Genomic DNA, 13,455 nt, shown 5'->3' with positions numbered 1-13,455 from the left:
AGACGGAACGCTCGACGTCGCGGAGGCGGCGTACGGAGGAAGAGGTCGACGTCGCGGAGGCGGCGTTCGACGCCGGAGTCACGGAAGCGTCGTTCGACGCCAGAAAAGCGACGCTCTGCGTCGAGCAGAAAGAGGTCGGCGTCTGGGAGTCATTCAGCCTCTCCAAAACGGCGCAAGAGGGATTCTAGTCCCAGAAGTCACGCTGCTTCCAGTGGAGGACGCAAGAGGAAGCGATCACCTGCTGAAGGGGCTGGATCTCAGCCCCCTTCGCCTAAGGGGTCACCGGGCTCGGTGTACTCCGAGGTGTACACGCCATCTCGGCCTTGGTCGCCAACTCCCCAACCTGTTCCTAAAGAGGATCTTCCACCCAAACCTCCACTTCCTTCAGGCGACCCACCACCACCTCCGGTCCCTCTGCATAGGCCTGCCCCGCAGCCGAAGGTTCCTCCGCCGAGGTCCACTTCGCTGCCGTCTCTGCCTGTACCTCCTAAGGGGACCCCAAAACCAAAACCCAGAGAGGAGCCAAGGAAGACCCCGCCACGGAAACGGTGGAGCGGCCACGGACTGGCAGGTCTCGCTCTCGCTCTGGGAGAAGGGAGAGATCGCGACACAGATAGTCCACGAGGTCGAGACGCCGCCATAGGAGGCGCGAATCTCGCTCCCACACAAGGTCCTCTGGTACCAGGGACTATTCTCCTACCTTGTCGGAGTCACCGGACACGAGGGTGTCCCCGATTGATGACCTGGTGGTGTTCCATGACGTCCTTTTAAGGGGCGCTGCGAAGTTGGGCATATCCTTGACGGTGCCTACTCCGAAAACTTCAGTCATTTTTGAGACATTGCATCAAAAACACCTCTCTCGTCCTCTCCTGCCTCTGGTGCCGGGCCTGGAGGAACTAGCTATGGCCCTTTTTTTCACCCCTGCTGTGACGAAGGCGGCTCCATCGAGGTTGCTGAAAAAGTACCAGGCTCCCGATTCGGATCCGGCCTTTCTGAGAACGGAACCCCCTCCGGACTCTGTAATTGTGACGGCGGCCCGCAAACAACATGCCACCACCCCGTCATCCACGGTTCCCCCGGATAAGGAGCCCAGATGGATGGATTAGGCGGGTAGGAAAGTCTGTGGAACTTCCGCTACCTCCATGAAAGCTGCGAGTGCCACGGCGCTGTTGGCCGATGCGACCGCGCCCTCTGGGACTCCCTCGAGCGATTTGCAGAGCACTTACCTCGCGAGAAGCGTGCGGACTTCCAGGAAGTGCTGAATGAAGGGATGCTGGTGGCTAACCAGATTATCAGCGCTGCAGCGGACTCTTCCCTGTTGGCTGCTCATGGATTTTGCCATGGAGTCAACCAACGACGCCACACATGGCTCCGGCTTACGTCCCTGAAACCGGACGCACAGCAGAGGGTGGCCAACCTACCTCTTCGGGAAGCATGCGGACGATGAGATGGCCTGCATGGCCCGCATGAAGGCGGAGGCCGAGACGCTCACGGCTGTGGGCCTGGAGAAGCCTAAAGAGACCAAGAAGACGTACCGCCCTTTCCAGCGGCGGTTCGGTGGGCAAGGCCGAGGACGTGGCCAGGCTTCGGGACAATCGCAACATCAACAACAGTTCCGTGAGCCGTTCCAGAAGCGCCAGAAGGGCAGGGGAGGCCAGCAGTCGTCTCCGGCGCCCAAGGGCCAGGCTGGGTCTAGGCCCTAGGAACCTACTTCCCCCGGATCTGTTACCCACTCCGGTAGGGGGAAGCATTCAATTTTTTCTGGCAGAGTGGAGAAAAATTACTCAGGACAAGTGGGTGCTGAATATTGTTTGCAATGGATACAGTCTTCGGTTCACCAGCCCTCCTCCAGCAATTCCACCAGTCAGCTCGCGGTTGCAGCTGCACGAGCTTCAGGCGGAAGCGGATATCCTGTTGAGGAAAAGGGCGATAGAAGACGTACCTCTGTCTCAGAGAGGAAGAGGTCTGTACTCCCGGTTCTTTCTGGTTCGCAAGAAGGACAAGAACGAGTTCAGGCCCATTCTGGACTTGCGACAGGCAAACAAATGGATTCGCAGGGAAAAGTTTCGCATGCTGTCGTTGCATCCGATTTATCCTCAAGTTGCAACAGGGAGACTGGCTATGTGCTATAGACCTACAGGATGCTTACTTCCATGTGCCCATTGCACACAAACACAGGAAGTTCCTGCGGTTCCTAGTCGGCACCAATCACTATCAATACACAGTACTCCCATTCGGACTGAAGTCTGCGCCGAGAACATTCTCTAAGTGCATGGCGGTGGTAGCAGCACACCTGAGGAAGAACAAGGTGTTCGTCTACCCGTATCTGGACGATTGGTTGATCAAGGCATCCTCCTTCTCGGAAGCGCGAGCACACTTCCGGAAGACGTGCGTTCTCTTGAACAAGCTGGGGCTGCACATCAACTTGGCCAAGTCTGTCCCGACTCCGGTCCAATGCATACAGTACTTCGGAGCCTCCATCAATACACTGTCAGCAAGCGTGTCTCCTTCGGAAGAGCGACGATTATCTCTCCTTCGGAAGGCTCAGGCTCTTATGACAACTCAATCTACAACAGTGAGGACGGTGTCTTCTCTACTGGGATCGATGGCCTCTTGTATCTTCCTGACGCCACACGCACGGCTGCACATGAGACCGCTGCAGGAGTGCTTGGAGGACCAGTGGGATCAGAGGAAAGGATCTTGGGACGACAAGATTCGACTGTCGCTGCATGCTCTTCAGTCTCTGAAGTGGTGGTGTTCGGCGGAGAATCTCCTCAGAGGGGTTCCCTTTCACAAGGACATTCCCACGCAGACTGTTGTGACGGATGCTACTCTCCTGGGATGGGGAGCGCACTCCAGGACTCTACAGATTCAAGGAACGTGGTCGCCGCTGTAGGCCACGTATCACATCAATTTCCTGGAACTCAGAGCTGTTCACTTGGCACTGAAGGCCTTCCTTCCGTCCTTCCAGACCAACTCTCTGCTTGTACAGACGGACAATACTACCACGATGTACTACCTCAACAAGCAGGGGGGCTCGAGATCACGCACTCTGTCACAGGAGGCGCAGGCGATCTGGCACTGGCACTGGCTCCTGGCCAGAGGATTGACGATAACGGCTACCCATCTGCCAGGTGTGCAGAATGTTCAGGCAGACGCACTGAGAAGGCTGGTTCAGGAAAACCACGAATGGGTCATAAACGACGAAGTACTAGGAGAGGTCTTCGCACGGTGGGGAACTCCAGATGTAGATTTGTTCGCCACCGCCGAAAACAGCAAGTGCAGAGACTTCGCCTCCAGGTACTTCCAGAGAGGGACGCTGGGGAATGCGTTATAGATAGACTGGACGAACAGCTTTCTGTACGCCTTTCCTCCCATTCCCCTGATTCCGGCGGTGCTCATCCAGCTGGCCCAGTCCAGGGCTCGGATGATACTCATTGCCCCGGAGTGGCCCAGGCAGTGGTGGTTCACGGACCTACTTCACCGGTCTCTCCTTCCTCACATTCGGTTGCCGTGCAGGCCGAACCTTCTCACGAAGTTCGGGGGACGGATGTTACACCCCAACCTCTCGTCTTTGAGTTTGGCGGCATGGCTCCTGAGATAGTGCAATATGGCCATCTGAATCTGCCCGATGATTGCATGGACATACTGAAAGAGTCTGAGACCTTCGACTCGGACTTCATATGCTTACAAGTGGAAGAGGTTTTGTATCTGGTGCCAGTCTAAGAACCATGATCCTACGACCTGTAAGGAAGATGCCATCCTTCCTTACCTTTTACATTTGGCGCAGACTGGCCTTAATGTTCATTCCATTAAGGGTTATCTTGCTGCATTGACTGCCTACAGGAAATGTCCTTCACAGACTTCCTTTTTCCAGATCCCTGTGATCAAAGATTTTCTGGAAGGATTGAAGAAAGTATTCCCTCCTGTCAGGCTTCCCTCGCCTTCATGGGAATTGAATGTGGTGCTGTCCAGATTGATGAAGGAGCCTTTTGAACCTATTCATAAGGCTTCGTTGCAGCACCTGTCCTGGAAGGCGGCGTTCATCGTGGCCATTATATCTGTCCGCAGGGTGAGTGAAATTCAGGCGTTGTGCTGTAATGAACCTTATACTGTATTTCATGCTGCTAAGGTTGTTATGCGTACTCACCCTAAATTTCTTCCCAAGGTTATTTCTGATTTTCATGTCAACCAGACTATAACTTTGCCTACGTTTTTTCAGAACCCTTCATCCCCAGCGGAGAGATCTCTCCATTCCCTGGATGTTAGGAGGGTGTTGAAATTTTATCTGGATAAAACCAAAGATATTCGTAGGTCTGACCAGTTGTTCATCAATTATGGATCGGTCAGGACGGGTCTTGCGACCTCTAAACAGTCCATCTCTAGGTGGATTGTGTCCTGCATACAATTATGTTACCAAAAGGCTAATAAGACCTTAGGAGGTAAGCCTAAGGCTCATTCCACCAGGGGCAAAGCTGCCACGACCGCTCTGCTCCGTAACGTGCCGATTGCTGAAATTTGCAAGGCAACCACTTGGAAGTCGGTTCATACCTTTGCTAAGCATTACTGCCTGGACACTGACGCCAGGGCAGACGCTCAGGTTGGGCAGGCTTCGCTGCGGAATTTGTTCTCACAGTAGTGGCGTTATGTGTTTATTCTCCACCGCCGCTTGGTGTGGGGATGGGCTTGCCATTCTATTTACTAGATTATGACTATACACAGAGATCCCCTACTACAGAAGGAGTAGTTTCTGTCCTGTAACTCCAGTTCTGTAGTAGGGGTATCTCTTTTTAGTCATAAGCGCCCGCCCTCCTCCCCGGTGGAGATATGTCATCATGTAAAGAATGCGACAGGTCTGGCATGCTTCGCCTTCAAAAAGAACTGAAAGTAGAGGGACCTGCTATGCATTCTGGGATACTGGGAGAAGTTCTGGAAAGTTCTATTAAAGGCACAGTATCCTATTTAAGCCACATAATGGCAGCCTATGGGGCTTGTCTGTCCCTACCTTCCTCTCTATCATTCCAGAGTCTTTTACTGGGGGAGGCAAGTTTCTCTATGGTAGAAACTGGGCAGGCTGTATTATGTGTGATGTTTTTTGGTGGAATTTTCTAGTTGAAGTACTGGACAGTGTAGCCTGTGGATATAGGCTGAATTATTTGTCTTTAAATTCTCTCTTAAGTGTCTTTGCAGTTTCTGCATTATTTTGACAACTTAGATTATTTTTGATTGCCGGGGTCCACGCACATGGGCGGGACTAGTCACTAGATTATGACTATAACAGAGATACCCCTACTACAGAACTGGAGTTACAGGACAGAAACTACTCCTTCTCAAGGGTACTATCTGACCCTATTTGGGCTACATGGCAGACAGGGGTTACTTCACCACAACGATGGTGATTGAGATCGTTTTCCACTGATGTTCTGGGGTCCATCATACCATGGCTCTGCATACTTTTTCAGCCTTCTTATCGAAGATGTGTAATATGGGATATCATTCAGTTATTTGCTTGTGTTCAACTTCAACATTTTAATGTCATGTGATACTGTATCTCAGACTTTTAAACTAATGTGTACCAAACCTATTTTACCAATAATGCATCAATACCGTATGTTTGTGCAGGTTTTTCTTAGTTAATTGTAGACTTGCTGTTTTAATTTTTTCACTTGTTCCTTTGTAAATATATGCTAAAGTAATGCGGCCATTATTGTTTTTTTGCCCTGCAGCAAACTATGTTGTGATCAATTTCCGAAGCAATATTTGAAGATTATCTTGACATGAGTGTTCATTTTAACTGAAACACTTACTGAATAAGACAGTATTCTGTAGACATTATTCACCATGGGAAGCACAGTCATGTACTTTGAATAATACTTTGCATAATGTCACAGATTATTTGCCAACTATAATATTGTTAGCTTTGTCTAAATTATCTTTTATAAAATTGGTTTACGAGTGACTGCAGAACACAACAAAGCTTGTTTCTAAAGTTGTTCAATAACCCACTTTTAATTTCTATGGTACATGGCAACAACCATCTCAACAAAACCAGAACTTAGACCAGTAATCCAAACTGGCATGCTGCATTCGAGCACCTTCCTGTGAGACCAAATATTTGCTAAATCAGATCTGTGATGGTACTGTTGGGTGCCTGAAGAATGCCCTCCAGAGTTTGACTTCTTTTGTAAAAGTTACTAGACTTAGATCGCTGCGATGGGGTCAATTTAAACTTTGATTAGCCCAATGTGGCCTTTTAGCTTTCAATCTCTGATGCCAAAGAATGCCGCGCAAATAGTTGCTTGGACCACAGTTCATCTTTATAATCGAATATTACTAGATCACAATACAGCTTTACGATGTCCACACTTTGCCAATAATTTGCACTTTTTGGTTTTGCGTTTTTGACACCGTGATTGGTGAAGTGAGCTCGATAATTTACCAACTGCTTTGAACAAGTTGGCATCATAGATTAGTAATAAGGAGGTGTAGAGGTAGCGTGAATCAGCTCACAGCCCCTTTCTGTTATGACGAAAAACATGAAGGTAAGTCTGATCTCTGGCCATAATCTCTCAGCCAAACATTACGGATAAATGATACCCCATTGGATCTATCCCTCAAAAGAAAACTGCAGTCACGTTATCAATAAGGAGTTTTGTTGGCTTAAAGAACACGGTTTTGTTCTGTCGCATTGAGTTTATTGTAATGATTAAATATTTGTGACTGGTTATGAAATCTAAATCTGGGCAGTTGCATCTGCCCCATTAGTATGGGTTTTGTTTCCATAAACTTCAGATTGGTTGTTCTCCCTTCCAAATAAAGTTGGTGATCCATTATTGATGATTTTGAAGGATATATTTGGCGATAGAAAGCAACTTTAGCATACAAGAAATTCGGGGTGTATGGTTATCTTGACATTATTGGCACCCCACCAAGTGAAAGAAATGTAGGCAATTTTGATTGAGTGCCTTTAGTAGAACATTTGTTCTGCTTTTGTGGACTGAGGAGTGGGGTTGATTGTCCCCCTGAATTCCTCCTTTGCTTTCTATGGGATATTGTGGTCTTCCTGGTATGATAGACTGAATTTTTAATAGGTTTTCGGCAAACTGTCCATATAGCTTTTAGCATACGAGTTGACACAATGTAACCCTGAGTGATGTGGAAAGACGGTGACGTCTGTAGCTAGTTTCCATGCCGCTACAATTTTGTTTTTAATCTATGCTGCATTTTTAGGATTAGACGTCCATCTTGCTACCTGTGGTGCTTCTGGTGTTTCTTGGTGGAATAAAGGCAAGTTTGGGTTGAAATGCACTTGTCCTTCCGAGGAGATAGTGGCTGAATTGTTCAATCTATTTCTTTTGGTTCTTTCGGATCAAAATTGCAACCTTGCATTTTCATACCTATGCTCAAACTCATCAGTGGTTGCTCTTGGTGTGCTGGAATAGATTGGGCACAAATGTGTTTAGTGTAGAGTAGTAAATTTACGTTCGCATCATTGAGGCGTCACCTGATGGACTACATCCTTTAGCTTGGTTATCTAAGGATGTGGGAAGTGGTCTTTGGAGCTGTAGCATGTACAAAATTCCCAATTGAATTGATTTGTTTTCTCATTGACTTCAGTAAATCATGAATGAAGTTGACAGCATCCTAATGTTAAAAATGGTTTAAATCCAGTAAGCCTGGGGGTCACCCGTATACATTAGTTTTCTGTGAGAAAGTGTGGAATGGCTGGATAAGTCCTCCCCTCTATGACCAACACGTGGCTGACTGGGAAGAGCTTATTTAATTCTTAGTTCCACTCTTGGTCTCCTGTCTCTCTTTTCTGGACAGAAGGGGAATTTTTTTTAATATGTTTTAATTCTCTTTGGAAGATTGTGAGCGACAGTTCAGGGTCCTGTAATCACCACAGAGTGAGTAAGCAGAAACATGAACGGTTTTTTGTTGCAAGGCCTGCCTTTCCAAGTCATACATAGCAAGATACGAGCCAGATAGAAAAACGCTGATATTGAACCCCTAGTGTAGCTTGCGTTTAAAAAAAAAAATGGAAATGGGCACTTAACCCATATTTGTGGCATGCTTCATCATTGGTCCCCTTCACTCATCCTGCTATCACAAGGACAGATTCAACACTTTGAGGGTGTTGGTATAAGGTTGAACTGCAAGGGCTCAAGATACATTAAAAATTCCTCAGGGTAAACGCAAAATATATCTTTAATTTTGGGTACCTTGAGTATGGTTCAAAGAAAATGTAAGGGATGTCTTGTAAATGTAAATGTGTGTATACTTGTTAAGCGCACTGCCGCCCCTTCTCGGGGCATCGTAGCGCTGTATACCGCTGTGGAACCCTTCCAGGCTTTCCCTGTGAGATGCTCCCTACTGGGCAGCCCCAAGGTGAAGCCAGGCATCCCCAGCGCTATTGGGGCCGTTGTGGAGATTAAGCAAGCTATTGCCCAGAGTTGCAGGGTGGAACCCATGATTAGAGTAGGCACCGAGGCGAGAATTGTCTTCAAAATCAAATTTTCACATATCCATTACCTATTGCCAGGTCAGGGTCCCGCCTCTGAAACCAGACTTCCTGGGTGAATACTGTCCCTTTTGTCTAAGGCACTGTTTCCTTAATGGTTCAAGTCCCTCTGCTTGTTCTCTTTGTACCTCACAGCTAAGTGGATAGGGCTTATATGATGGGTGAGTCAGTTGTTTAGCTATGTTAGAGGTAAGATGAGCCTAAGGTTCGTAAAGGTTAAACCGTGACAAGGATACTAGCCACCCAACACTCTTTGGGGTGCGTTACTTCCATCGCTCGACCCAGAGTCGCATATGGACTACGCAGGACCGTGTAGAGCACAATCTGGAGCAATGTGGGTTTACCTAGTTGTTCCTAGGCTTCATTCCCCCAGGGCTACTGTGAGATTCTTCCGTTACCAAGTGCTACAGATCCGAGGGTTTGAGATGTTCAGTAATTGATGGATGTCCTCTACATATGCATAGCATGTACACATCCTGCAAGAGTTTGTAATGAAATGGGTTAATTTCCTTAAAGTCTTTTCTATAAGCTTATCTTAAACTTCTTAGAGAGATAGAAGGGTGCAGATGCTTTTTTTATGCATATAAATGTTTTTTTTTTTTTACTGTCATCCCTTGATATTTTAGGGAGGTAAAAGAAAACAATGCTTTGCTGAATGAGGAGGTGGAGAGCCTGAGACGGATGAAGGAACGATATGACAAAATGAAGGAAGAGATGGTGAATTTGGAACTGGACAAAGAGGTGAGGAGGGTCTGCTCACTCTTGTTTCTTCTTTTCATTAATTGTAGTGTCTCACAGCAAGGCTCATTCTGTCTAATGCGCTTGTTCTGCCTTTCCTTTGTTCTGTCTAATTTCATCCCAAATCAGTAGCCCTCAGATGCCCATGAGGGCAGGCATTGCTATTGAAATAGCACGTTTCGTGGATGTTGGCAAAGGATAAGGAAAGAACGGATAACATAAATTGAGGAATGACAAAAAAGGAAACCGAGCTAGTAAAAGAAAGCCGAATGGAACAGAGAAAGACCTCAATGTAGACACAAAGGCATGCAGTAAGGTCAAAATGATGGAGAACCGGGAAGGAGGAGTGTAGAAATGAAATGATACAACATAGAAAAGTACAGACGAGAAAATAGAAAGTTAAGGAGAAAAATGATAGGAGAGGGATATAAAGGAAGAGGAGTATGAGAAGTTTGGCAGAATGAGTAGCTTATCAATGTGAGAAGTACAGAATGATGTGGGTGATGAAGGTTTAGGTCACAGTAGCTAAGGAAAAAGTGGAGGAGAAAACTGAAACTGAGGTGATCAAATGTGAAGATATGACGGAAACTGGGTGATTTAATGTGACTGTTCTAACAGGTAGAAATTATGGTGGGCATTCTAGACATTGTTTTTTTGCAGTTGGCTTACTCTCCACTACATATCATGGGCCTGCCAGGCATGAGGGTGGCCCTGGCATAAGGTTGACCTGGTATGCAATCCTTATCCCCTTAGAGATTAGACGGCTATTTAAGGCAATCTGTATATTGTACCATTCAAGATATTATGTTGCACCTAGCATAAAGTAGCATGGATTGTAATCTATGGATCAAATATTTGTATTATTAAATCCTACCGTTATGCACAGCCTCACCTATAAAGAATATGTGATGTTACAACGCGATCAAAATGATCACGGTATGTAACATCGCAGTTTTTACAACGCAAGTCGTTACAATGACTTGCGCTGGACTTGGGAGTAGTAAGATTTACTATTCCAACACCAGTCTACATACAGTAGGGAAGGTGTTGGAATAGTAAAACATCCTATTCCTTAAGTTATAGCGCCATCCAGCGCAAGTCGATGTAACGCTTGCTTTGTAATGGCTTCGTTCTAACTGTTTCACGATGTAATTACCGCGATGTAAAGGATGTTTCCCGCATATAACCCTTGACACATGCGAGGAATATATCCTTCATAAATAAAAAGGCACAATAACAGCGTGAAAATCACCCTACCACCGGACTTCCGCACAGCTCGGAAGTCCTTGATGTTCCACCTGTCTTGTAACGTTGTCTTTACGTCCCTGCTCAGTCCGACTCAGTACCATCTTTTCGTTGAAGCATCTGTGATCACGAGTGGAATCAGTCTAAAAATTTTTAGACTGTTGGTATAACTGAGTTACCTAAATTATTATATCCGATAACCCAGAAATGGAGGCTGATTTGGATTTAAAAGCCTCTGGTTTCTTCTCCAAGAACATCACAAGCTTTTCCAAGGCCATGAGATCCTGTGCACCACTGGCCATTTGACGTCCGGCACTCGCGACATTAAGGCTCCTTCGTTCTTCACATCGCTAGACATTTGTCTACTTCTTAGTCAGTGAAGTGGAAGTGTGTGCTCATTAGGTGGCAAATCTAACATGATGTATGCAAGGAATTTCTATTTGGAGGTTATAACCCTTTCCTCTGTGGTCAAGCACATCTCCAACGTAGGTCTGTATCACTGCACAGAATATGCGCCCAATGCGCCTGTCTCCCCACATCGGCTCCAAAATGTCTCTCAGTAGTGGTGTCCCAAACCATGTAGCTTGGCAGGGATGTAATCCCAGTCTACTATCAGCTTTGTCATGGCCTGTTGCTTGTGGAGCGTCTAGCTGAAATCCTCCCTTTGGTGTAAATAGCCTCCTGTTTTTTCTCACTGAACTGTCTTTGCATTTCTGTCGCTAGTCTTCTGTCCACTGGGGAATTCTCCACTTTATTTTCGCAGCTGAGAAATATATAGGTTAAGGAAATCACTTTTGGAGATTCTCCAAGGGCTTGATTCTGGATATCCCAAATAGATGTGCGAATGTTTCCCAACCTCTCATTGTCCATTCGGATATAAAGAAAAATAAAGTCCGGAAATATTGTGATGGGCATGATGTAAGCTCCGTTTTCGCTGCTACTATGTGCCAACCAGGATAAACCTCCCATATATAAGAATTGTAAGTCCATATTCTTCCTGTAGTAGTGGGCCATAGTTGGCTTTTACATTGGTCTCTAAATTGCATGTGATTGTGCCCTATTTAGGTTACTCAGTCGTTAGCCCGTCATAATAGGAAATGTTCTAAAAGATTTCATACCAGATGTGGGCTTGCCGATATGTTAAGCGCTTGAGACTTCTGAGGGTTAACTTTGAACCTTACTGCTTTCCCAAAAATCTTAGGTTCCTCCATCACTGTCATTGATAAATGATCTTAGGTCAGTGTTAAAAAAAGTCTAAATAAATGGGTAATTTTTAACTATCTCTGCCAATGTACAATCTCTGTATGGCCTGGTCTCTGCAGACATGTTCTGCGAATGTCTCCATGGTTAGGAAAACAAGAAGGGTGACCGCTGGCACCCGTGCCTTGTACCTGGTCTTATGTCGGTGGTGATCCTCCTTTGACTCTTAATCCAGCTGTTGGGGCTCCTTGGAATTCTATGCCTTATAACAATCTTGGCTCAAGGTGTTAAGGTGGACTTCATTGGCATTTTGTGGCATTATATGTGCATTGTTGTCAGGAAATATTCTCATTGTTGGTGATTAAAGTATTGTACTTTTATAATATTCTGATAGCTGCTATCTCCATTGTAATGTGTACTAGGTTGGGGACACCAGTTGTTGAGCCACTTTCCTTGATGGTTGGAGGTAGTTGCTGCTAAGCGTGCTATTATTTAATGATTCATGTGGAGGGAATTAATCATCTAGATTTTTAAAGCTTTTTAAGATGTTCCAGTATCGGGGGGGGGGGGGGAGGTTAAGACTTGGTGATAATTTTACTGCTGGAATCTGTAAGGTGTCTGTAACCTGACTGGTGGCTGCACTGTCTGAGATTATGCAGTCTCTTACTTTAGTAATTTTACTGCCATCAACGGAGATGAAGTGGTGTGTGTAATCTTATTTTCCCATTTGCTCCCTTGGATTAGATTCTTAATATATCACTGAAAATCTATTTATAAAGAAAAGTAAGGGGAAAGGTAGACGTGCGGAAAGGTGATATGTAGATCTGTTAAGTGGTGGATAACGTCAGAATACATACCATGGCTTTTTTAGCTGCCTGGTCAAGTTACTGATTTTTAGGCATTTCTGTTTGCAGAAAACGTGGCAAATTGAGCACTTTCTGTCCGATTTGCAAACATTTCTTCAGGTGCTCCACGGTTTACCCCCGAGCACCCACACCTCAACAACACGTCCCATTCCCCGATTATTTAGGAAAATTCAGGCTTGTCTCGCACACTAGCAAAGTATGCTGTGGATGTCTTTTCAGAACGGCTTGCATAACCTTTCGTTTTAATGAACTCTTTTGAAAATTGTGTTCTAGCATGTCTGCCCTTCTACCTGAATAACATGAAAACTGTGGTTCAAAGTTGGGAGTTCTTGGCTACTACTTCCTTGGTCCTGGTTCCTACTCTCTATGTATAATCATAGTAAATGGTTGTTTTTTTGCACTAAATAACTCTTTTTCGATTTCTACCAACTGAATATAACCGATGTTACTTATACCCATTTTATGGTGTGCTGCATTTACCCTCTTCGGAAGGATGAATGCTGTGTGCCATGCCAGGATTCTGAATTGTCACCTTCAAGTTGCCTCATTTGTCAGTCTTTTATTGAGTCTTTCTCCCAACAACATGCCCCAGTCAATTCTGCAACGTCACATACATTCGCAAAGATCGAGAGGCGCTGGACTACTCATTCAGTGGTGAAACAATAGCTTTTTCCACAATATTTAGTAGAAGACATATTTTTTTCTTTCAAATATGTGATCCTCTTCCCTGCACGGTGCACCATCCACAGTCTGATATCAGAAGTTAAACGGAATATATTTATACTTTACCAAAATTAAAGGCAATCCTAATCTCGGAGCAGCGAAGCACTCCTAAACCTGCTGCAGGTGAAATATTTATTGGGTGCGGAATACCTTGCTTACAAG

The 13,455-nt window shown here is 45.8% G+C and overlaps 1 protein-coding gene across 2 annotated transcripts in view; it reads left to right on the top strand.

Moving 5' to 3' along the window:
* Window positions 1-13,455, top strand: part of MAD1L1 (mitotic arrest deficient 1 like 1) — a 2,106,297-nt gene that overhangs the window by 109,605 nt on the left and 1,983,237 nt on the right. For both annotated transcript variants that reach the window (XM_086940612.1, XM_086940613.1), the window contains exon 8: window positions 9,148-9,262. In XM_086940612.1, the coding sequence (XP_086796738.1) occupies window positions 9,148-9,262 (115 nt within the window). The remainder of the gene's footprint in view (window positions 1-9,147; window positions 9,263-13,455) is intronic.

The sequence above is a fragment of the Lissotriton vulgaris genome, chromosome 10 (genome assembly GCF_964263255.1).
Source record: "Lissotriton vulgaris chromosome 10, aLisVul1.2, whole genome shotgun sequence".
In the NCBI taxonomy this organism is placed as follows: domain Eukaryota; kingdom Metazoa; phylum Chordata; class Amphibia; order Caudata; family Salamandridae; genus Lissotriton; species Lissotriton vulgaris.
Note: the sequence above shows the minus strand (reverse complement) of the source record. Positions and strands in the feature narration are given on the sequence as shown.